The sequence below is a fragment of the Pelmatolapia mariae genome, linkage group LG3_W (assembly GCF_036321145.2).
Source record: "Pelmatolapia mariae isolate MD_Pm_ZW linkage group LG3_W, Pm_UMD_F_2, whole genome shotgun sequence".
Lineage (NCBI taxonomy): Eukaryota > Metazoa > Chordata > Actinopteri > Cichliformes > Cichlidae > Pelmatolapia > Pelmatolapia mariae.
This window is the reverse complement of record NC_086229.1, coordinates 6,089,642-6,112,341: the sequence shown is the minus strand read 5'-3', so window position 1 is coordinate 6,112,341 and position 22,700 is coordinate 6,089,642. Positions and strand designations below refer to the sequence as shown.

Below are 22,700 nucleotides of genomic sequence, written 5' to 3'. Positions count from 1 at the left end.
GAAGAAACCTCCGGCAGACCCAGACTCAGGGAGGGGCGGCCATCTGCTGCGACCAGTTGGGGTAAAAGAAGGAAAACAGGATGAAAGACATGCTGTGGAAGAGAGACAGAGATTAATAACAGGTATGATTCGATGCAGAGAGGACTATTAACACATAGTGAGTGAGAAGGTGACTGGAAAGGAAAAACTCAATGCATCATGGGAATCCCCGGCAGCCTAATCTTGAAAGTAGAGATAGTGTCTGTCCCCCGAATCCAAACTGGAAGCTGGTTCCACAGAAGAGGGGCCTGAAAACTGAAGGCTCTGCCTCCCATTCTACTTTTAAATACTCTAGGAACAACAAGTAGGCCTGCAGAGCGAGAGCGAAGTGCTTTAATAGGGTGATATGGCACTACAAGGTCATTAAGATAAGATGGGGCCTGATTATTTAAGACCTTGTAAGTGAGGAGCAGGATTTTGAATTCAATTCTGGATTTAACAGGAAGCCAATGAAGGGAAGCCAAAACAGGAGAAATATGCTCTCTCTTCCTAGTCCCTGTCAGGACTATTGCTGCAGCATTTTGGATTAACTGAAGGCTTTTCAGGGAGTTTTTAGGACATCCTGATAATAACGAATTACAGTAGTCCAGCCTGGAAGTAACAAATGCATGAACTAGTTTTTCAGTATCACTCTGAGACAGGATATTTCTAATTTTAGAGATGTTGCGCAAATGGAAGAAAGCAGTCTTACATATTTGTTTAATATGTGCCTTGAAGGACATGTCCTGGTCAAAAATGACTCCAAGGTTCCTCACAGCATTACTGGAGGCCAAGGTAATGCCATCCAGAGTAAGAATCTGGTTAGATACCATATTTCTAAGATTTTCAGGGCCGAGTACAATAACCTCAGTTTTATCTGAATTAAGAAGCAGAAAGTTAGAGGCCATCCAGCCCTTTATGTCTTTAAGACATTCCTGCAGTATAATGCATGCATAACGTAAATAGAATTGGTCCTAGCACTGAACCCTGTGGAACACCATAATAGACCTTAGTGTGTGAAGAGGACTCTCCATTTACTTGAACAAATTGGAGTCTATTAGATAGATATGATACAAACCACTGCAGCACAGTACCTGTAATACCTACAGCATGTTCTAATCGCTCTAATAGGATATTATGATCAACGGTATCAAACGCAGCACTGAGGTCTAGCAGGACAAGCACAGAGATGAGTCCACTGTCAGAGGCCATAAGAAGATCATTTGTAACCTTCACTAAAGCTGTTTCTGTGCTGTGATGAGCTCTGAAACCTGACTGAAACTCTTCAAATAAGCCATTCCTCTGCAGATGATCTGTTAGCTGTTTGACAACTACTCTTTCAAGGATGTTTGATATGAAAGGAAGGTTGGAGATTGGCCTACAATTAGCTAAGACAGCTGGGTCTAGAGATGGCTTTTTAAGTAAAGGTTTAACTACAGCCAGCTTGAAGGCCTGTGGTACATAGCCGATTATTAGAGATAGGTTGATTATATTTAAGATTGAAGAATTAATTAATGGCAGGACTTCTTTGAGCAGTTTTGTAGGAATGGGGTCTAAAAGACACGTTGATGGTTTGGAAGAAGTAATTATTGAAGTTAACTCAGAAAGATCAATTGGAGAAAAAGACTAACTTAACATCAATGGTACTAAAAGTAGCTGTAGATAATATTACATCTGTGGGATGATTATTGGTAATTTTTTCTCTAATGATAAAAATTTTATTTGTGAAGAAGTTCATGAAGTCATTACTAGTTAACGTTAAAGGGATGGTTGGCTCAGTAGAGCTCTGACTGTTTGTCAGCCTGGCTACAGTGCTGAAGAGAAACCTGGGGTTGTTCTTATTTTCTTCAATCAGTGACGAATAGTAAGATGTTCTGGCTTTGCGGAGGGCTTTCTTATAAAGCAGCAAACTATTTCTCCAGGCTAAATGATGATCCTCTAAATTTGTGACACACCATTTCCTCTCCAGCTTACGAGTTATCTGCTTTAGGCTACGTGTTTGAGAATTATACCACGGAGTCAGGTACTTCTGACTTCAGGCCTTAGTTTTCACTGGAGCTACAGTATCCAGAGTCGTACGTAGTGAGGAGGTAAAATTATTAACAAGATAATCGACCTCTGTTGGAGTAGTGTTCAGGTAGCTGCCCTGCTCTATGTTGGTACAGGGCATTGAAGATGATAACAGTGGGTGGATTATATTCTTAAACTTAGTTACAGCACTTTCAGAAAGACATCTACTTTGATAAAGTCTATTCTCCATTACTGTGTAATCAATTATTGTAAATGTAAATGTTATCAGGAAATGATCAGACAGCAGAGGGTTTTCAGGAAACACTGTTAAATGTTCAGTTTCTATGCCATATGTTAAAACAAGATCTAGAGTGTGAGTAAAGTGGTGGGTGGGTTCTTTTACATTTTGAGAGAAGCCAATTGAGTCTAATAACAGATTAAATGCAATGTTGAGGCTGTCATTTTTAGCATCTACATGGATGTTAAAATCACCCACAATAATTATTTTATCTGAGCTGAGCACTAAATCAGATAAAAAGTCTGAGAAATCAGACAGAAACTCTGTGTAAGGCCCAGGTGGACGATAGATGATAACAAGTAAGACTGGTTTCTGAGTTTTACAGCTGGGGTGGACAAGGCTAAGCATCAGGCTTTCAAATGAATTAAAAGTCTGTCTTGGTCTTTCGTTAATTAAGAGACTGGTGTGAAAAATTGATGCCACACCGCCCCCCTCGGCCTGTGCTTCGAGGTTTCTGGTAGTTAGAATGACTCGGGGGTGTTGATTCATTTAAACTAACATAATCATCCTGCTGCAACCAGATTTCTGTAAGGCAGAGTAAATCGATTTGTTAATCAATTATTAAGTCATGTACTAACAGAGACTTGGAGGAGAGAGACCTAATATTTAATAATCCACATTTCACTGTTTTAGTCCCTAATGATAAGAGCTCCCACCTTTCTCCTGTTTGCAGGTAGCTCCTAGTGTATGTGCTGTCCTCTTTTCCTGTGCCTACTCTGGATTGTTTGATGGTGTGAGGAAATGAGGTGTTATTTTTCTGCCATTTTATTATCATTTTATTTTTATTGCATTTAACATTATATAACAGGCATTTTCAGTTATGCATATATCAAATTTATTGAAATTACATTTTTAAGTTTGTGTTAATCTCATGCTATCCTTTATTTACAGGTGCCAGTATAATCATATGATAATCTCTCATTGTAGGCACCTATGATCATTTTTATATTCTTTTATTAAAGTTTAAAGTAGTGGCATTTGATTGAAACATTTGTTTAACACATTTCACATATGAGTCAAGATTATTGCACACATGACAATGGCCCTGGTCTGGTTGCATAAGCAGGAGGTCAGAGACAGTTCAAGTGAGGTTAACTAACACATACATACACTCACACGCACACAAATACAGTCAGAGAGTTTGTTTTGGAGGTGAAAGTTTTAGTATGTTTTGCTAGATCTGCATGTTCATGTCTATGTAGACGTGACACTGTCTATACGAAGGGGGAGGTGTTCCAGACGCTCTGCTCGAGTTGAGGTCGGGGGACTGCACCTGCAGCGGATGACCTCGAGTGTTCTCTTAGACTGTGGGAAAAGATAACTGAGTGTTTGTGGTTTTAATTTGACGTACACATGTATTGAACCATGGACGTAGAAAGGGCGTTGGCAAATATACCTTGACTAAGAATAAAACTATTGTTGTGAGGTTGTGGGGGCAGAGATTAAACCTTTCTGCGTACAGGCGACATCTCCACATGTGTGCTTTAAGAAATCGCTTGACTTAACCTCCTGGGTTGATGTGGTCATTCTCCTCCATCATTCCTCTCAACTTTGAACCCTAACAATGGACTTTGTGTTTCCTCATTTGTCACTTTTGCATTTGGACCAATAAACGCTCCTTTTTATCACTTCCTTCCTGCCTCTGTATCTTCCACCTGGGTCGTCTCTAAATGTATTCATTTATTGTTTTCACTGCCATTATTTTATAGTGTGTGTTGGCTTTTCACAGCACATTGTGACCTTTGTCTATGAAAAGCACTGAAATACAAATGCATTTGTGCAGGGCTGCTTGCCTTTTAATCTACAGAAAACATCTCCCTGTAGTTGTCAGCTTCTACCACAGCTCTGACTATAGATATCAATTTCATCAGTGTTTTTTTTTTTTTTTTTGGTGGGTAACGGGATTATTCCAGATTAATTAATTAATCCATAGTAAACATGTCCTCGGCTTATCTATACAAAGATTAATGTAATCTGCTCTATTAAATATAGATATCTGAGATATCTACAAATTGTTTCTGGAGAAGTTCTCCGTAGACACCACCTACATTAATATCAATTATTGATCTGTTCATGTCTCATCTGCATGTAGCAAACAGGAAGTGGGTGAAGGACACAGGAAATTTTTGCAGCTCTTCCTCCTCTATCAAACATTCTCTCCATACCTGAGAGTGTCCAGTCTCCAGCCTGGATCCTTTAGTCCAGCAGACAGCATCTTCATTCCTGAGTCTCCTGGATGATTGTAGCTCAGGTCCAGCTCTCTCAGATGGGAGGGGTTGGAGCTCAGAGCTGAGGCCAGAGAAGTACAGCCTTCCGCTGTGATCAGACAGCCTGATAGACTGCAGACACACAAAACATAAATGGATAAATAAAGTTTTATTAAATCAAATGAACAAAATTAACTTATCTAGTGGGTGTTATTCAATGGTCTTAAAAAGATATGCCTGGCTCTATATTACACTTAAACTGAATAGCAAACTCAAACTGAACAAACTACTCTGGACCAGGTTATAAGATCAGCATCAGTAACCATGATGATCATGATGAATTAAAATAAACTTTAGAGAAAACTCTTTAGACACCATTTAGTATGTAATAACCCACAAAAATGTTCTGTATTTTATCTGTCATCAGTAAGTATCTCAACCCTGACCTGAGAGTTTCTAGTTTGCAGTAAGAACTCTTCAATCCAACAGACAGAAGTTTCACTCCTGAATCCTTCAAGTCAGAGTTATTCAGGACCAGCATTCTCACGCTAGATGACTGGGAGCTCAACACAGAGGACAGAGCTTCACAGCTTCTCTCTGACATGTTACAGTCACTCAATCTGAAAATTAAAACATGAACAAGAAACGGACATTGTTTTTAAAATCAATGTGTGGTTAGGATTTAATTACTGCTACATTTAGCAGTAACACATTTAATAGTAGAGCTGCTCCTCCACATCGAAAAGAGCCAGTTTAGGTGGTCCGGGCATCTGAAAAGGATGCCTTCTGGGCTCCTCCTGTGCAAGGTATTCCAGGCATGTCCCAAAGGGAGGAGGCCCGGGGCACACCCAGAACACGCTGGAGAGATTATATTTCTCCGCTGGCGTGGGAACCAGATTTTCTTTTTGTAATTGCTTTTTTTTCCCAATTCATACATTTTGTTTATCCATCAATTCATTCATTTTCTGCTGCATATCTAGGTGGTACACCAAGTCATTCCCAAGCCAGGTGAGAGATATAATCTATCCTGGGGGGTCCCCCTGGCAGAATATGTTGGGTCAAAACCCAGACCTTGTGAACATAAAAAGGTAGACTCACCGGTAAATCAACAGGCTCACGTTTATGCACAGCTCTGTAAGTTCACTTAAAGAATTAAAAAAAGAAAACTATTTAAAAAAACCACCTCAGAGTTTGTAGTGCACAATGTGGACTCCTCAGTTTTGCAGACAGAAGCATAACTCCTGAATCCTTCAGATCATTGTTACTCAGGTCCAGCTTTCTCAGACTACAAGGTTTGGCGCTGAGAACTGAGGACAGAGCTTCACAGCTTCTGTCTGAGAGGTTACAGCCACTTAGTCTGAAAAACATTTTGAATCAAACAAAACCATGTGTTGGACCAAGGTAACAAAATACAATATATCAATGTATAATTGATTTAACATTAAGGAATACATAAATAAATACATTACAATTTATAAGCATGCTGCTTCACCCCCTCTGCCTTCTAATGTGAAGTTCTGAAAGCAAAAACTTGCTATAAACATAATCTCAAAGCTAATGACTAGAAATGTAATCTCAACAAAGATGACAGCAGGACATTCATTTGTTGTAAATATTACACTCATAATATGTTTGGTGTGGAAATATTTCAAACAGTGACCATATAAAACAGAATCCCTATTAAGAGATATTTATGGTAGCTTCACAGTGCTTTGTACAACTGGGATTTCTGACAACTTTTAGTCCAACGGTACGAAACAAAATAAATAAAAAATCTCACCTCAGATTTTCCAGTGTACAATGTAGACTGTGCAATTCTGCAAACAGAAACATCACTCTTGAATCCTTCAGATCATTGTTACTCAGGTCCAGTTCTCTCAGGCTAGAGGACTGAGAGCTGAGAACTGAGGACAGAGCTTCACAGCTTCTCTCTGAGAGGTTACAGCCACTCAGTCTGAAAAACAAATTGTACTGGAATGAAATCACATTATATGTTGAACCAAGACAACAAAATGTTCATGTGCAAAATTTAACAATAATTAAAAAAAATACATTAACAGCTTTAAAAAAAAAAAAAAAAAGCTTCATCAGTTCTGAAGAAGCTTCTTTTTGATTTCTTATTGTGACGCACAGCTGTTTTCACACATTGGCTCATGTGATTAGGTAGAGGATCATTAGGGGGTCCTTTGTCCCTCTCAGTGGGCTACTCCCACAGAGCTAAAATCTGAGACTCTCCACCATTTGACCCTAGAACTGAAGAAGCTTCTCGGATGAGAGGTAAAATGTCTTCAAGCAACTTAAAGAAGTCCAGACACTTTTCTTTCCAAGCTCCTTAGACTACAATGACCTGGATGACTGATAACTTTCACAGACGGTAGAAACAAAAAAAGAAAAAAAAAATCTTACCTCAGAGTTTCCACTATACAATGTGGACTCTTCAGTTTTGCAGATAGAAGCTCAACTCCTGAATCCTCTACATCATTGTTACTTAGGTCCAGAGCTCTCAGCCAAGAAGGGGAACTGAGTACTAAAGACAAAGCTTCACAGCTTCTCTCTGAGAGGTTACAGCCACTCAGCCTGAAGAAATATTTGTAATCAAACAAAATCACTTTCTATGTTAAGCCAAAGCAAACAAAAAGAAAAATGCTTATGTGCAATACAAGTAATTTAACATTAACAAAAACATAAATGCAATGCATTTTACATCTGGAAAAATAACAACAAAACACATTGAATTTGCTTGGTAAAAATAATAAAAATAATTGAAAATATCAAAAAAAAAAATAATTATATCTCCATATTGACATGAAAAGCATGTCAATATGGAGGAAGCAGGAGCTTCGTGGTTCAACCCATGTAACTGCTAGCACAGGCATAAAGTACTGTTGGTCACTTTCCTAATTTGAATGTTAGGGATTAAATACAATTTAAAATTGATTCTTATTGATTACATTTGGATATTATTTACAGTTCCTCAATTAATTATTGCTCTCAAATCAGCCATTTTACCTCCTTTCAAAAAAAGACCATTTTAATTTGATTGGCCAGTTTCAGGAATCATGCTGCTCCACCTCCTCTGCCTTCTGATATAGAGGTTGTAAAAAAAATAAAGTAAAAACCTATAAACACGATTTCTAACTGATGACTGGAAATGAAATCTCAACAAATATGACATTAGCATAGAGAAATTTTGGCCCTTTGTGAAAAAGTAATTGCCTACACCACACTGTTTGAAACATCACTTTTTTCATGCACTCATTGGCAGTTACTGAAAATTATGAACTGTACTTCTTGTGGCATTTTATTCGTTTTCGAGGAAATTACCTTTATGTTTTTATTTATGTTTTTATTTTATTTATTTATTTTTTCAAAACAGCAATTGGATAGCTTTGTTTCCTTGATAATTTAAATCATCATGTAAAAACTACATTTTGCAGTTTCTTGGGTTATTTTTTCTAGCATTAAAATGTGTTTGATGATTTGAAACATGTAATTGTGATAAAGCTACAACACAAACAGAAATCGAAGAATTATTTATAACACTGTAGTCCATTAGAAATGAAGAATGAAAGACTTAGAGAAAAATCAAGAGTGAAAAAACCTAAGGCAAGGAAACCTGAAGAAGGTTCCTGAAGGATTAGACTGGAGCTGCAGTAAAATTTGTTTAACAGTAAAATAATATAAAGGAGGATTACTCCAACTGCTTTTGGGATGAACCAAACATGACAGGCTTTTTTTTTTTTAATTATTTCATTTGTATTTGTTTTTGAGCATTAAGAATCAGTTAGAATGAGACCACCATATGCTGGTTCAGAGTGGTTCATTATTAAGTAATAACACGCATAAATGTTTCAGAAACACTAACAGCGTTTCCTGACATGAAGCATAAATATCACATGCTTTATGACAAATACTGTTAGTCATTTCATTTAACAGCTTTAGAGCAACTGTTGGACAGTTTTAGATTTTAAATTGTCCATGCTTATTTTTTTGTTAAGTAGAATAAATGTTTTAAATATGACAAAAAGACTGATCACATATTTACTTACACAGCCTTGTTGGAGGCTTTGACCACTGGCAGCAGCCTCAGAAGAGCCTCCTCTGAAGCAGAGTATTTCTTCAGGTCAAACACATCCAGATCTTTTTCTGATGACAGTAAGATGAAGACCAGAGCTGACCACTGAGCAGGAGACAGTTTATCTGTGGAGAGACTTCCTGATCTCAGGGACTGTTGGATCTCCTCCACTAGAGAACGATCATTCAGTTCATTCAGACAGTGGAACAGATTGATGCTTTTCTCTGCAGACAGATTCTCGCTGAGCTTCTTCTTGATGTACTGGACAGTTTCCTGATTGGTCTGTGAGCTACTTCCTGTCTGTGTCAGCAGACCTCGTAGAAGAGTCTGATTGGTCTGCAAAGAAAGACCCAGCAGGAAGCGGAGGAACAAGTCCAGGTGTCCATTTGGACTCTGTAAGGCCTTGTCCACAGCACTCTGGTGGAGAGATTGTAGTTTTTGAGTATTAAGTAATTTAGACCACAGGGACATTTTTTGTTGTTTATCAAGCAGATTGAGTCGAAAGTTGATGAAGGTCAGATGGACATGAAGAGCAGCCAGAAACTCCTGAACACTCAGATGGATGAAGCAGAACACCTTGTCCTGGTACAGTCCTCTCTCCTCTTTAAAGATCTGTGTGAACACTCCTGAGTACACTGAGGCTGCTCTGATATCGATGCCACACTCTGTCAGGTCTGATTCATAGAAGATCAGGTTTCCTTTCTGCAGCTGATCAAAAGCCAGTTTTCCCAGAGACTCCATCATCTTCCTGCTCTCTGGACTCCAGTGTGGATCTGTCTCAGCTCCTCCATCATACTTGACCTTCTTCACTTTGGCCTGAACCACCAGGAAGTGGATGTACATCTCAGTCAGGGTCTTGGGCAGCTGTCCTCCCTCTCTGGTTTCCAGCACATCCTCCAGAACTGTAGCAGTGATCCAGCAGAAGACTGGGATGTGGCACATGATGTGGAGGCTTCGTGATGTCTTGATGTGGGAGATGATCCTGCTGGCCTGCTCCTCATCTCCTAATTTTTTCCTGAAGTACTCCTCCTTCTGTGGGTCAGTGAACCCTCTGATCGCTGTCACCACATCAACACAGTCAGGAGGGATCTGATTGGCTGCTGCAGGTCGTGTGGTTATCCAGAGGCGAGCAGAGGGAAGCAGTTTCCCCCTGATGAGGTTTATCAGCAGCACATCCACTGAGGTGGACTTTCTAGGGTCAGTTAGGATTGTAGTTTTGTGGAAGTCCAGAGGAAGTCGACACTCATCCAGACCATCAAAGATGAACACAACCTGGAAGCCTTCAAAGCTGCAGATTCCTGCTTCTTTGGTTTCAGTAAAGAAGTGATGAACAAGTCCCACCAAGCTGAACTTTTCCTCTTTCAGCACATTCAGCTCTCTGAAAGTGAATGGAAATATGAACTGGATGTCCTGGTTGGCTTTGTCTTCAGCCCAGTCCAGGGTGTATTTCTGTGTTAAGACTGTTTTCCCAATGCCAGCCACTCCCTTTGTCAGCACTGTTCTGATTGGTTCATCTCTTCCAGGTGAGGCTTTAAAGATGTCTTCTTGTCTGATGGTTGTTTCTGGTCTGTCTGGTTTCCTGGATGCTGTTTCAATCTGTCTGACCTCATGTTCATCATTGACCTCTGCAGTCCCTCCCTCTGTGATGTAGAGCTCTGTGTAGATCTGATTCAGAAGGGTTGGGTTTCCTGCTTTAGCGATCCCCTCAAACACACACTGGAACTTCTTCCTCAAGACAGACTTGAGATCACGTTGAAAAGCTCCAATAAGGCATTCTAAAAGAACAAAAGAGAGAAATCCTTAAATATTGTACCAAGTGCAAATTGATATATGTTGGTTCATCCTTTGAGGCATTAATACATTTTCCATTTATCATGCACAGCTCAAATCTTTATAGAAATCCTCTTACTGCTCTGCAGATGGTCAGCCAGCTCCTCAAGCTTCAGTCTCCTCAGGAAGTCCACTGTGATCTTCACAAATGCCTCTCTGCTGCTCCTCTGCTCATCATCCTCCCTTTGACTCTCTAAGCATTCTGGATAATCTCGACTCAGAACCTTCTGAAGCTTCTTCAGCTCGTTCTTCACAAAAGTGATGATGTTGTCCTCCAGCAGCTGGAACAGAATATGACCCATTCAGACTAAAATCCTGGAGCCAAACATCAAATCCATGTTGGAAACACTGACAATCCACTGATCTACAAAGAGCAGCATGGAGATGACTGTGAACAAAATAGATGTAAAATTATTGATCAAAAATGATGGCTCGCGTACTTGCAGTTGCCCACCATTTTTATTTTTGCTCTGTGAGGAGTTTCCTGTTAGTTCTATTAGTTTGCTTTTTAGTGAGGGTCACGTATACAGACATACACAACATACAGTCACCATGCTTGCTGCTTTCCATTGGTTCGATACCAGGAAACCATGTGTTCGACTTATTCCTCCATGCATTACTATCCTGGCAGATGACAGAGGCAGTGTAGAGAGAGAAAGCAGAAATGAGGTTGCCAAATGGGGATATAAGCTAAGCTAGGTGTCTTGGAGGTTTTCAGTGATCCAGGTCATCATAGTCTAAGGAGCTTGGAACGTATGTGTCTGGACTTCTTTCCGTTTTGTCTCTTGAAGACGTTTTACTTCTCATCTGAGAAGCTTCTTCAATTCTAAGAGCAACAGGTGCAGAGCACTATATTTGCCACTATTAGGAGTGTAGGCTCCTGTAGGTAGGCTATGTAGCCAGCCACACAGGCCCAAACTACCTGGCCTCGATGTCACAAATACACACTCTCTCTCCTGCAAAACTGAGAAATTGTAACTTGCCAAATCCAGGACTGCTGTCAAGTTATTCACAGAGACATGGCTCAAATCAAGCATACCAACAGAGCCTATTAAGGTAGAAGGCTGCTTAGTACATCCAGTGGGCAGGAAAATGAGACTACAAAATGTGCAGTGGTGGTGGGGCTCTGTTTTTACTCTCATAACTGGTGAACATACAATGTAATAATTAACACTTATTGCTCCCTGGACTTTGAGTGTATGCCTTAAGTTTAACATTGTCAATCTTACTGCTGTTTTCATACCTCTGCATCCCAACGCCGCAGAAGCTATGAACTATCCTGATGGATTTTGTGTTAGCAGAATATTTCTATTTAAAGTCAATTTAAAGAGTGTCCTCCAAACATTTTATAAACATATCATTCTTTTTCTTTTTTCCCCCTTTGTATTATTGCAGGGTCTACCTTATGATATAAAGCGCCTTGAGGTGGCTGTTGTTGTGATTTTTGCACTGTATAAAGAAAAGTGAAATGAATTGAATGTCCACTGTCTGATGAGGGGAAACAACACACTTGATCATGTTTATAGTATTATTAAATATGGCAAAATATGGCAAAAATAACAGAGGCGCAAAACACAACACTAGGTTGTGTTAGGGTTGAAAATTTTTGATTGTTCTACTAAATAAAGGTGTTTAAATCATTTTCATATACACATTGCAAATAAGATAAGATAACCTTTATTAGTCCCACATGTGGGAAATTTGTTATTTGCTCATATGAGTTGGCACTCAGTCTTTTGAAGGTCAAAAGCTTTGTTCGGTGTGACTGTCCGGACTGATATATTGTAAGAATTACGTAGAGTACACAATTGCAAACACGCTTACACACAGATAATGGGTTTTCTATAATTCTTTGAGTCAGGAAGCCCGGACAAGATATTCTAAACCAGAACTTGGAATCACTAAAAGAACAATGTGTTAGGTTTATATTGTTGATTGTTATTTATGCTTAGAAATATATACTCATATATGCTTAGAGTTTTATAATCGATTGCATATTGATAGGATGTCTCATCCTTAGCAGTCTACAAAGACGGTGTGCCTCCCAGAGCACTCTGGCATACACGCACATCTTAAGGTCATGAGAGAGGTCACACCTTGTCTTTCTGATTTATGGTATAGGAGGACACCTACTTTGTATCTGTTTGAGCATGAGTGCCTTTTGTTTAGGTGGACCGCTGGACTCCTGACACCAGCTTTAGGGAGTTGTTCACAGGGTCTTGACACCCCCCACGCTCACACACACACACACACACACACACCTATACGTACACACAGACAAGGCACTCTTTGTTCACATGTATGCCTGTGCAAGACATCATATGTTAATGAACTTATGGATAGTCATGTAGCCGCAATAAAGAGCAGTGTTACTAGGGAGCAGACGAGAGCGACTGGGGTTTGAGCGGAAGGAACGCTGCTCCTCACAGATCTCTCCATCGTGCACGAGATCGAACAAAGTCCTCTGCTTGTGTCCAAAGTACAAGAAGGCCCATGACTCTATGCCCCACACCTGGATCCTGGAATACCCTAGAATTATACACGATCAACAGGGATGTGGCGTACAACACTGGAGGCCAACTTTAAGCCCATAGCACAAGTCACCATCAAGTGCGGGATCTACCAAGGAGATGCTCTGTCCCCACTGCTGTTCTGCATAGACCTGCATCCTCTCAGTGAGATCATTAACAAGACTGGCTATGGATACTGGCCTGCAGCTGTCAGCCACCTCCTGTACATGGATGACATCAAGTTGTGCGCCAAGAGTAAACGACAAATCGATTCACTGATCCACACCACCAGGCTATACAGCAATGACATTGGAATGTATTTCGGACTGGAGCGGTGTAGTCAGATGGTAACAAAGAGAGGGAAGGTAGTCAGAACCCCCACCATTATACCTGTAAGACCAACAGATCTATAGATGCAATTAATGACTACCCTAGACTGTGCTACACCACCTGGAGCAACATGGCATATATCCGACCTCAGTATGCAACACAACATCTTCCTGTGCGTTTGATACTTCTCAACAGACTGCAGTCAGAGAGGATACTTGTCGAGTTCACTGTTGACAAAATGTCTATGAGGAAGGGAAGAGCAGACATATGCACACATTTCACATTTAGTGTCAAAGAAAACAAGACATTTTTGTTAGATGTATATTATATTTTAATCAGTGGAATCAACTTTAAATTTAGTCAACTAAAAGAACTTAGATAACTAAATTATGACTAAAATTAAATGACATTTTAGTCAACAGACCATGTCTTAAATAAATCAAAACTTACTGCCAAAGTTAAGATTTGTCCGCAGCAGAAAGAAAGACTATGGACATATGAACTCTGACCCTGAGGTGAAGGAATTTGCAATAATACAAGTATTTTATTAGATGTAACTATGGTATCAATTTGAAGCTCTTAAGTCACCTCTTTCTCAAGTGACACAAACTTGGCAGGTTTAAGATAACCCACAGCCTTTTAAAGCTGAGGGATAAAAAAAATACAAAAAACATCACAAACCAGCAGCTACCTGCCATGGACGACAACTCATCCACACATTGCCAGAAATAATAGACTCATCTCATCCAACCCATCATATGTTTGAACTGTTACAATTAAGGTAACACTTAGCGATCCATTAACACACACAGCACAAGATTCAACACAACACATGCAAGAATTACAGGAATGAATCACAATGTGCACTTTGATGGACTTTTAATGTAGAGTAATGGACTTTTTAAATGCACCCATGACTGGAATGAACTGTTTTATTATTTCTATAACATACTTTATTTATATTACTGAATTCAGTGAGTCTCGTTCTTGCGTTAAATTTTGTTACTATGACAATAAAGAGCAAAGTAGTTGTTGTACATGTACAGACCATAAATATGGAGTCCAGGTGCTGGGCAGACTGACCACTGGGGACCTCTGACTTCTCCTGGTCCACACTGTAGAGGAATCATGAAGAATTAGTTCAAGCACAGATACAGATAACTCAGCGTAGCTGTAAGTGTTCACCAGTCCGGACGATCCCACTGACGATCACCAGCTCAGCTTAGTGTTTTTCTTTGAGTTTCAGTGTTGTGCTGAGCACCAATCCTCAGAGATCTTGAAAGCTTTTAAAGATTTAAACCGCATCTCCAATAGAAATCTTATACCTTACAGTCTTGACCTCAGGCTCCAGATACATTTCACATAAAGCTGAATTCCAATCTGGATCACTGGGAGTCCACTCTGCTGTTTCCTGGTAGTAAGCCATACAGGTACCAACCAGTTTAAATCTCAGAACTCAGCAAAACTAGACACAGACTTAGAAAAGAGGCAGGATACACTACAGAGCCCAGAGAGGTTGTATCCACAAGTCACAGGTCTTTGTTCTGCTCTAGACATGTGTAACAGCTTTCTACACCAAGGCCATGGCACAAGATGAGACGTATCCCCCTGAGACCAAACCACACTTCAAGTAAGTCATTACGCAGTGGTTCACAGGAAATGGGGTTGGGTCAGGAATAATAGAATAGAATAAACTTTTATTATCCCAAGGATGAAGAATTTGGAGGGTTACACAGCTCTTGTAGCAAGGGGAATATAAAATTATAAAAGTAAGACACATAAGCAATGGAATTTCACATATGCATAAATATGTACATAAATTTCCTTCGCGGTCAACCTTCAGGATCAATAAAGTTTTATTGATTGAATTGAACTGATAAATATGTATGGAAAAATTATACGGACATATGTAAAAATTATACAAGGATATTAGAAAGATTGGGATCAGAGGATAGGCGCATTAGCAGGCTATAAAAGAACTAGCTAACACTGCTGAGAGGTGCAGTCTCTGGCTATGGTTAAAAAGGGCTGACATCACTTGGGAAGCTAAGGCAGTCAGCTAACCGTGAGAGAAAAGAATTATTCCACTCTTCTCCCCTTTTCTGGGAGGCAGTGGTGAGGTAGAGGGTACAGCCTGATCCGGTGGGTAGGTGTGGGAAGGGCCAGAGTCATCTCTATTTATTGAGGTGACTGAGGTCCTTCAACATCTGCCGAACAATGCTAAGGATTTTCTACAAGTCTGTTGTGGCCAGTTGAATCCTGTACGCTGGGGAGCTGGGGGAGCAGGCTGAGGTTCACAGATGCCAACAGACTCAATAAACTGATCCGTAATCCCAGTAATGTTGTGGGAATGGAGCTGAACACCCTGCTACGGCGACCTCAGCCGCCATAGCAGGTGGAGATGACTGAGACCCTTTTTGTAAAGTGCATTTGTGTTTGTGGACCAGTCCAGTTTGTTATGGAGGTGAACACCCAGGTATTTGTACTCCTCCACCATTTCGATGTCCAAACCCTGGGTGTTCACTGGTGTAATAGGCTCCTTTGTCTTGCTGGCACTGAAGTGAAAATGGTTCTGTTTACACCAGCTGATGACCCCCCCTGTATTCCAGTTTGTTTCCCTCCGACAACTGACCCACAATGGCCATGTTGTCTGAGAACAACATCAATGACCACTGATCAATGGCCATAAGTACCATTTGATCATTGGTTGTTGATCAATGGTCGTGAAAATTTGCATATTAATGATCAAGGACCTGACCTCCCAGCCCATTGTTCCTTCAGTGGGCTGGTTTCAGTCATTATGCAAATGTACTGTTTATAAGATTGGGGAAACCTGCAGTCAGCTGAGACTGAAGAAGTCACTTGCATGAGTGACGAAATGTTTCTCCCACAAAACGCTACGTCGAGATGAACAGATTCAACTTTTAGGGATTTACTTACCTGTATGATTTAACATACCTCAAAACGTTTTTTTTCTACATTTTAGCAGATTGTAGTTTGATTTTTTATTTGATGGATTTTCAGAAAACTAGAGAAAAGTGGAGAGTGACTTTAGTTTGTAGAAGTTAAATAACCAGTGTTTGGGCCATTGTTGATGCTCTGAGTGTTATGAATAAAAGTGAAATCTGTGCAGCAAAGTTAGTGTTACCTCCTCTAACTTGCTCCAACATACAGCACAAAATGACTGATAGAAGAAAACATGAGAATGAGCATCACTTAACTGTTTGCTTAACTGTTAACTGTGGATCTTCAGTTGATCAAAAACCAAAGGCTTGTTTTTAAGAGACACTTTAAATAGGATTGAGGGAATGACGTGTTTGCACTGAAGTTTATATGCATAAACATCAAGCAGTTAAAAGAAGGAGTTCATGTTACTAACAGCTCACCTCTCTGCAGCAGACGGATGCTGCACTTCAAAAGTAATAATAGTGTTATCTTTAGACCCATCACTCTTACAGGACACAGAGCTGGGTGGAGGTCCAGGTGGGTTCCTGTGAATAATGATGGAGCAGTGATGTGAGTGCTGAGCTGTGACATGGAGAAGAGTCATGGACAGTTAGAGATGGTCATCTCACCTCTGAGCTTTGGTCTGGCTCTCATGTTCCCCACACAGAGTGCTTTTAGAGGGAGGGACTCCCTCCTCTCTGTCCTCACACTGATCCATGCTGCTCAATTCAGCTCACACACACTTTCTACCTTCACCTGCAGAGGAAACACAAATCATTCATGTGCACATCAACTGAAATCCTCCTTTCAATCATGTGTGCTGTCCAAATGTCAGTCTGAACAACATTTTCAAATATTTCAGCTGATCCATGATTCAAAGAGGATCAGAAGAGTTAAACGCTTCACAATAATTATTCATACTGAGTTTCCTGTACACACACCGATTTACTGGTTATGAGAAGCTTCTTCCATCCATTAAGTGCCTGCAAGTTCAGGATTAATGTGACCAGCCAACAAGAGGCTGTTAGAGGCAGCAGATTTTCACAGTAAGAGAACTTTCTTCTTAAATTCAGTTAATGTCAGACTGGTGTTTTCTGATTGTGTGGCTTTAATTTAAACTATTAATAATAATAAATTTTATTTATAAGTACCTTTAACCCTTTAAGACCTACCATAGAACCAAGAGCTCACAAAGTACAAACTATAAGTACACAAACAGTAACGTAGCTCAGAGTGGCGGACACACTCGGCCTCGTTGGTCCAGCTGTGAGTCCGTTACCATGAACTATGGAGCGGCAGATTTGTGCTGTTTGTGTGATGTAACAGCAAAGCACAAGAACAGTCATCTTAAGGCACTTTATATTGTACAGTAGATCATACAATAATACCCTTTGTTCCTTCAGTGGCCAGCCCACTGAAGGAACAAAGGGCCTTCAGTGGGCTGATCCTTTGTTTCTTCAGTGGGCTGGTTTCAGTCATTATGCAAATGTACTGTTTATAAGATTGGGCCAGAACTTACCTTAGCTGTAGTGCCATCTTTGGGGGCATTTCAAGTTGCTATACACCAATACAACCATTATAGCCCAAATTTTTATTTTAATATGTATGCATTAAGTCCATAGTAACTACATAAATTGCAAAAAAGTGCAATAAACTACAAAAAAATTGAAAATATACAGAAAAGTCAAACATTAAATTTAAAAACACCAGTATAGCTTTATAAGGCCCTCAATGTAAAAAAACAAACAAACTACATTTTCCGCAAAAATGGTGTCACTTCCAGTTTTAGGCAGGTAATGGCGGACATGCGATAGTTTGTTGCTGCAAGTGCTTTTTATGCAATTTTTTCTAAGCTATATGTGGAAGGAAACTGTGGCCTAGGACAAGCTGATGGCATACGATGTAAGTACAACTCCTCCGGTTTCATAGGCAAAAAAAATTATTGTGCTACCTTATGCTGCAATTCTACCGGGCTTTAGAAATAATTACGCAAAAAGGAGCGTGCTTGCTCTGACTGATCTTAAAGGGTTAAAGACCCTCAAGGTTACCTTACAATAGACAAAAAAAATAGTAAAAATAAAAATATAAGGTAAATTGAATTAAATATGAAAGTATAAAAGCTAAACCTTCTTCCTTCTTTCACCCCAACCGGTCGCAGCAGATGGCCGCCCCTCCCTGAGCCTGGTTCTGCCGGAGGTTTCTTCCTGTTAAAAGGGAGTTTTTCCTTCCCACTGTCGCCAAAGTGCTTGCTCATAGGGGGTCATATGATATGATTGTTGGGTTTTTCTCTGTATTTATTATTGTGCTATCTACTGTACAATATAAAGCGCCTTGAGGCGACTTTTGTTGTGATTTGGCGCTATATAAATAAAATTGAATTGAATTGAATTGAATTGAATTAAACAAGGTAAAAATAGACTGAGATGGAATCATGATAACGGGTGAGCATTTCAGAATAGATGGGTTTTGAGGCGTGATTTAACAGTACTGAGAGAGTTTGTAGTCAGGAGATCTGGAGGAAGCTCCTGACGAAGGCGGTCACACTTTTTTTCCCCTCTCCCTTATCTTTCCTGCTTGGCTTCTCATGTCCTTGTCTAGTCTCGTCTACTTTTTTACTTTTACCCTGGAATACTCTCACGGTCTGTTCTCTAAAACCTAAAAGAGGAATTATGGATTTTATCAACTGGTCCCTGAACGCAATTGACACCCTCTTCTCGATGAGAAGTCTGGGTTTGGGAGAGCCCGAGTGTCCTGGAGGGACGTTCCCTGACGGATACACGATGGACGGGTGGAGGAACAGGAAAGGGTTGTGTGCCTGGCGGGACTGTCGACCAAGGACACTGAAGAAATCTACCTTTTCGGAACTATGATAACGGGGTTCTTGCTGATTGGAGCTGGCTTGGCCCTGGCTCATCAAAGAATAAAGGAAGCGGAAATGGCTGTTCAAAACCCCACAAGGCTGCCTGCTGTGATTGAAACGATGGGACGAGTAGTGACTTCTCAAAGTGTGCTCACTGAACGCAGCACAGATAAGATCTTAGAGAAACTCGAGGCGGTCGTGAGCACGTAGACTAAGACCCCTGAGTGCAAAATTGATAACATGTCAGAGAAGCTCACGGCTGTCCAATGGGAGATTTAGAGACCATTGACGGACATTTAGTTCTACTGTAAATTTGACACGCAGTTGTTCGCACATGCAAGGAAAGCACCATCATTTCATGTGGCTACCATACCGGCACCAGCTGTGGTCTCAAGGTTGGAGCTGGATGACAAAAACTTTCTCTCTGATAACAGAGTGTGTTTAGACTCTTCGTTCCTATCCTATGCACCCCCTATCCTGGATTCCAAACGCTTTCAAACACTTATCTCCAAGGCCGAGGTCAGACGGCGGGTCTGGGCCCAGCGCTGGATCAAATAGCTGCAGGGCAAGATGGTTGTGTCTACATCGGCTCACCTCTCACCCCCCTTACCCACCCCAGTTGCTCCTCATGTGCTTCTGTTATGATGGTGCCTGTGTTTGGTTCTGCTGCTGCTGGGTGCAATTTGTCGCGCTCTACTACTGTTGTGGGTTTTATTTCTGCTCTACTGTTCTCATTCAGTTTTAATGATGTATTTGTTGCCTTGGTGTATGATCGCTTTGCTATCCATCTGGTCCTCTATGATGCCACACGATGTCTCTTTGTCCTCTGTCATTTTCCACTCTCCTCCGTTAGCTGGATTCTCATTCTGCGATTTCGGTGGTTCTTCTAGACCCGGAGAAGGAGAGGGAGAAGAGGAGGTTTTCAGCTAAAGCTCAGGCTTTACTAGCGACGTGGTTTGGGTGGTAAGCAATGTTAAGCATGCGTTGCCTCCTGTGTTCAGAAAAGCCCCTTGGAGGGGGACATGCTTTCCATGGCCTTGTTTGGACACGCTGGGCCCGGCTCTTTGAGACCATGCCACCGTTTATGCAGACTCTTCTGTGGGCTGGCTTTTTCTTCCCTCGGTGAGTGGAATCTACGAACGTGACGACTTGAACCCTGTGTATTTACGTCCCTTAACTCGAGCCTCTGCAAATAATGAGGCTTCTAGCTCACTGAATATGGCACTTTTTAACGCTCGATCTCTGTGTAATAAATCATTCTTGTTGAATGATTTTATATTATCTAAAAAACTGGATTTTTCATTCCTGACTGAGACCTGGCAGCGGGATGTAGACTATTCGTCACTTATTGAACTCTGCCCGGATAGCTATACTTTTATTACCCAGCCTTGGTTATCTGTTCGGGGTGGTGGGCTTGCCGTGGCTTTCCAGGACCGTTTCTCCTGCCTCTCCGTGAAAACTGGACATTTCCTTTCGTTTGAGCTGCAGCTGCTTAAAATTGGTAACAAGGATCCTTTTACTGTGCTGTGGTGTATCGTCCACCTGGAGATAACAGGTTATTTTTATTGGAGCTCAGTGACTTCTTATCTGCTACTATGAAGCTGTCTAGGGTGCTTATAGTTGGGGATTTAAACATACACGTTGATGATGACTCCAACCTATACGCCAGAGACTTTATGAACATTATGGATTGTTTTCATTTTACTCAGCATGTGTCCGGTCCTACACACAGCAAAGGTCATACACTGGACCTTGTTTTTACTTTGGGTTTAAATATTGATTTTATTTGCTCTGAGGACATTTTTGTTTCTGATCACTATGTTATTGTTTTTAATTTGTCTTTTAACGAGCCTTTGTCCCCCGTTAGACGGATGATTAGCTCTCACATCTTAAACTCCTCCACAGCAGAGAAATTTGTGGATGCTTTTAACTTACAGCTATCTCCTCAAAATGGTGTTGATTTCTCAACCAGTCTTTTTAATAAAATGAACTTTTAACGCAAGATTGGAATATTGTATATGAACAAACAGAAGTTAATAAAGCTTATGAAGGATTTTTAAGAACATTTAACACATTACTTGATAAAAACTGCGCAGTAATTGAAATCAACAGGAAACAACTATGCAGAAAGACCATGGATGACTAAAGGACTACAAAATGCCAGCAAAAAAAAAAAGAATATCCTATATCGAGAATTCATAAAAAAGAGAACAATAGAAACTGAAAGGAAGTATAAAACTTACAAAAATAAATTAACTAATATAATGAGATCCTGTAAAAGAGAGTATTACATGAAAAGGTTAGAACACAATAAAGATAACACAAGAGATATATGGAAAGTATTAAGCAGTATAATCAAAAATGAATCAAGGAATAATGATTACCCTGGGTACTTTTTAAAAGGGACAAGAAGTATTAATAACATGGAAGAGATAGTAAATGGCTTTAATAAATTCTTGGTAAATATAGGGCCAAAACTGGCAGAATAACTAAAGGTTGATGGAATAGAAAGGGACACTGGTGAAAATATTGAAAGGCATAGAAGCTCAATGTTTTTAAGAGCAGTGGAAGAGAAAGAGATTGATGACATAGTTAGAGGACTTAAGAACAAAACCAGTACAGATTGGAATGATATTGATATGGTAACAGTAAAGACAGTGTTAAGAGTAGAAATAAAAGAAAGGCCCGAACGTTGAGTATACTCTGTGCAAAAGGGAGACAGGAAACCCCATGCTTTGCAAAAGTGAAACCAAAAGCAGAGTCAGATTGTAAGGGGTTTTGAGCATCCTGTTTTATTATGCATTTATATCTCTGATTAAGCTTTGATTAAGTTTTAAGTAGTGGTATTAGATTGAAACACTTGTTTTATACATTTTACATAGAAGATAAGATCACCACACAGGATGGCCTTAGCCTGGTTGTTTAAGTTGAGGTTAACTGAGGTGCAGAGAGCATATGCACACTCTGTGCACGCACAGACAGACATACACACACATACACACACACTGTTAGGGTATAGGTGAAAGTTGAGCATATTTCCTGATGAAGACGCAGATGCACGATGCGAGAGCTGAGCTGGCTTACGGGAAATCACAGAGGAGAGGATGGAGGCCAGTGTACTTTGATGGTGTCTCAAGTTGTCAAATAGAACATTTGTGGTTTTGAAGCTGATGTACTGATGCAATGAGGGGGCGTCACTAAATATACTCTGATGGATAAAAACTGTATTCTGATGTTTGGAGATTGAGATTGTGATGCTGTCTGCGTACAGTCAGCTCATTCTCCCACGCGTGTCCTTTCATTAAAAATCATCGTTTGACTTCACCTTTTGGACCTGTGTGGTTAGTTGCATTCCGCCTGTATTTACTTCCCTATATTTATGGACCCTTAACAGTTTTCCCAACAGTTAACCCAACAGTTATTGATGGTATTGTAAAACCATTAAAATACATATTTAACTTGTCGTTTCAAAAAGGGGTTTTTCCACAAAAAATGAAAGTTGCTAAAGTTATTCCCATTTACAAAAAAGGCATCACTTTACAAACTATAGACCAGTGTCAATACTCTCCCAGTTCTCTAAGGTACTGGAATAACTTTTCATTAAAAGATTTGACAG

The 22,700-nt window shown here is 40.2% G+C and overlaps 2 protein-coding genes across 2 annotated transcripts in view; both read right to left on the bottom strand.

Annotated features, from left to right (window-relative positions):
* The window catches only part of LOC134620284 (uncharacterized), a 342,368-nt gene that overhangs the window by 1,040 nt on the left and 318,628 nt on the right, over positions 1 to 22,700 (bottom strand). The window contains exons 22-26 of the mRNA XM_065470090.1: positions 6,940 to 7,110; positions 6,314 to 6,487; positions 5,717 to 5,890; positions 4,980 to 5,153; positions 4,492 to 4,665 (exon numbers count right to left, since the gene is read on the bottom strand). Of these exons, the coding sequence (XP_065326162.1) occupies positions 4,492 to 4,665; positions 4,980 to 5,153; positions 5,717 to 5,890; positions 6,314 to 6,487; positions 6,940 to 7,110 (867 nt within the window). The remainder of the gene's footprint in view (positions 1 to 4,491; positions 4,666 to 4,979; positions 5,154 to 5,716; positions 5,891 to 6,313; positions 6,488 to 6,939; positions 7,111 to 22,700) is intronic.
* On the bottom strand, positions 8,579 to 10,740 carry LOC135932465 (protein NLRC3-like). The gene is made up of 2 exons (XM_065469949.1): positions 10,518 to 10,740; positions 8,579 to 10,383 (listed from the first exon to the last, which is right to left on the bottom strand). The coding sequence occupies exons 1-2, from the start codon at positions 10,738 to 10,740 to the stop codon at positions 8,579 to 8,581; spliced, it is 2,028 nt and encodes a 675-aa protein (XP_065326021.1).

Bases quoted from the DNA above. Each gene is read 5' to 3' on its own strand.
- LOC135932465 (XM_065469949.1), bottom strand. From the start codon at position 10,740: ATGGGTCATATTCTGTTCCAGCTGCTGGAGGACAACATCATCACTTTT. The intron at 10,384-10,517 runs GTAAGAGGATTT...TTGTTCTTTTAG, and splicing joins GGCTGACCATCTGCAGAGCA to AATGCCTTATTGGAGCTTTT.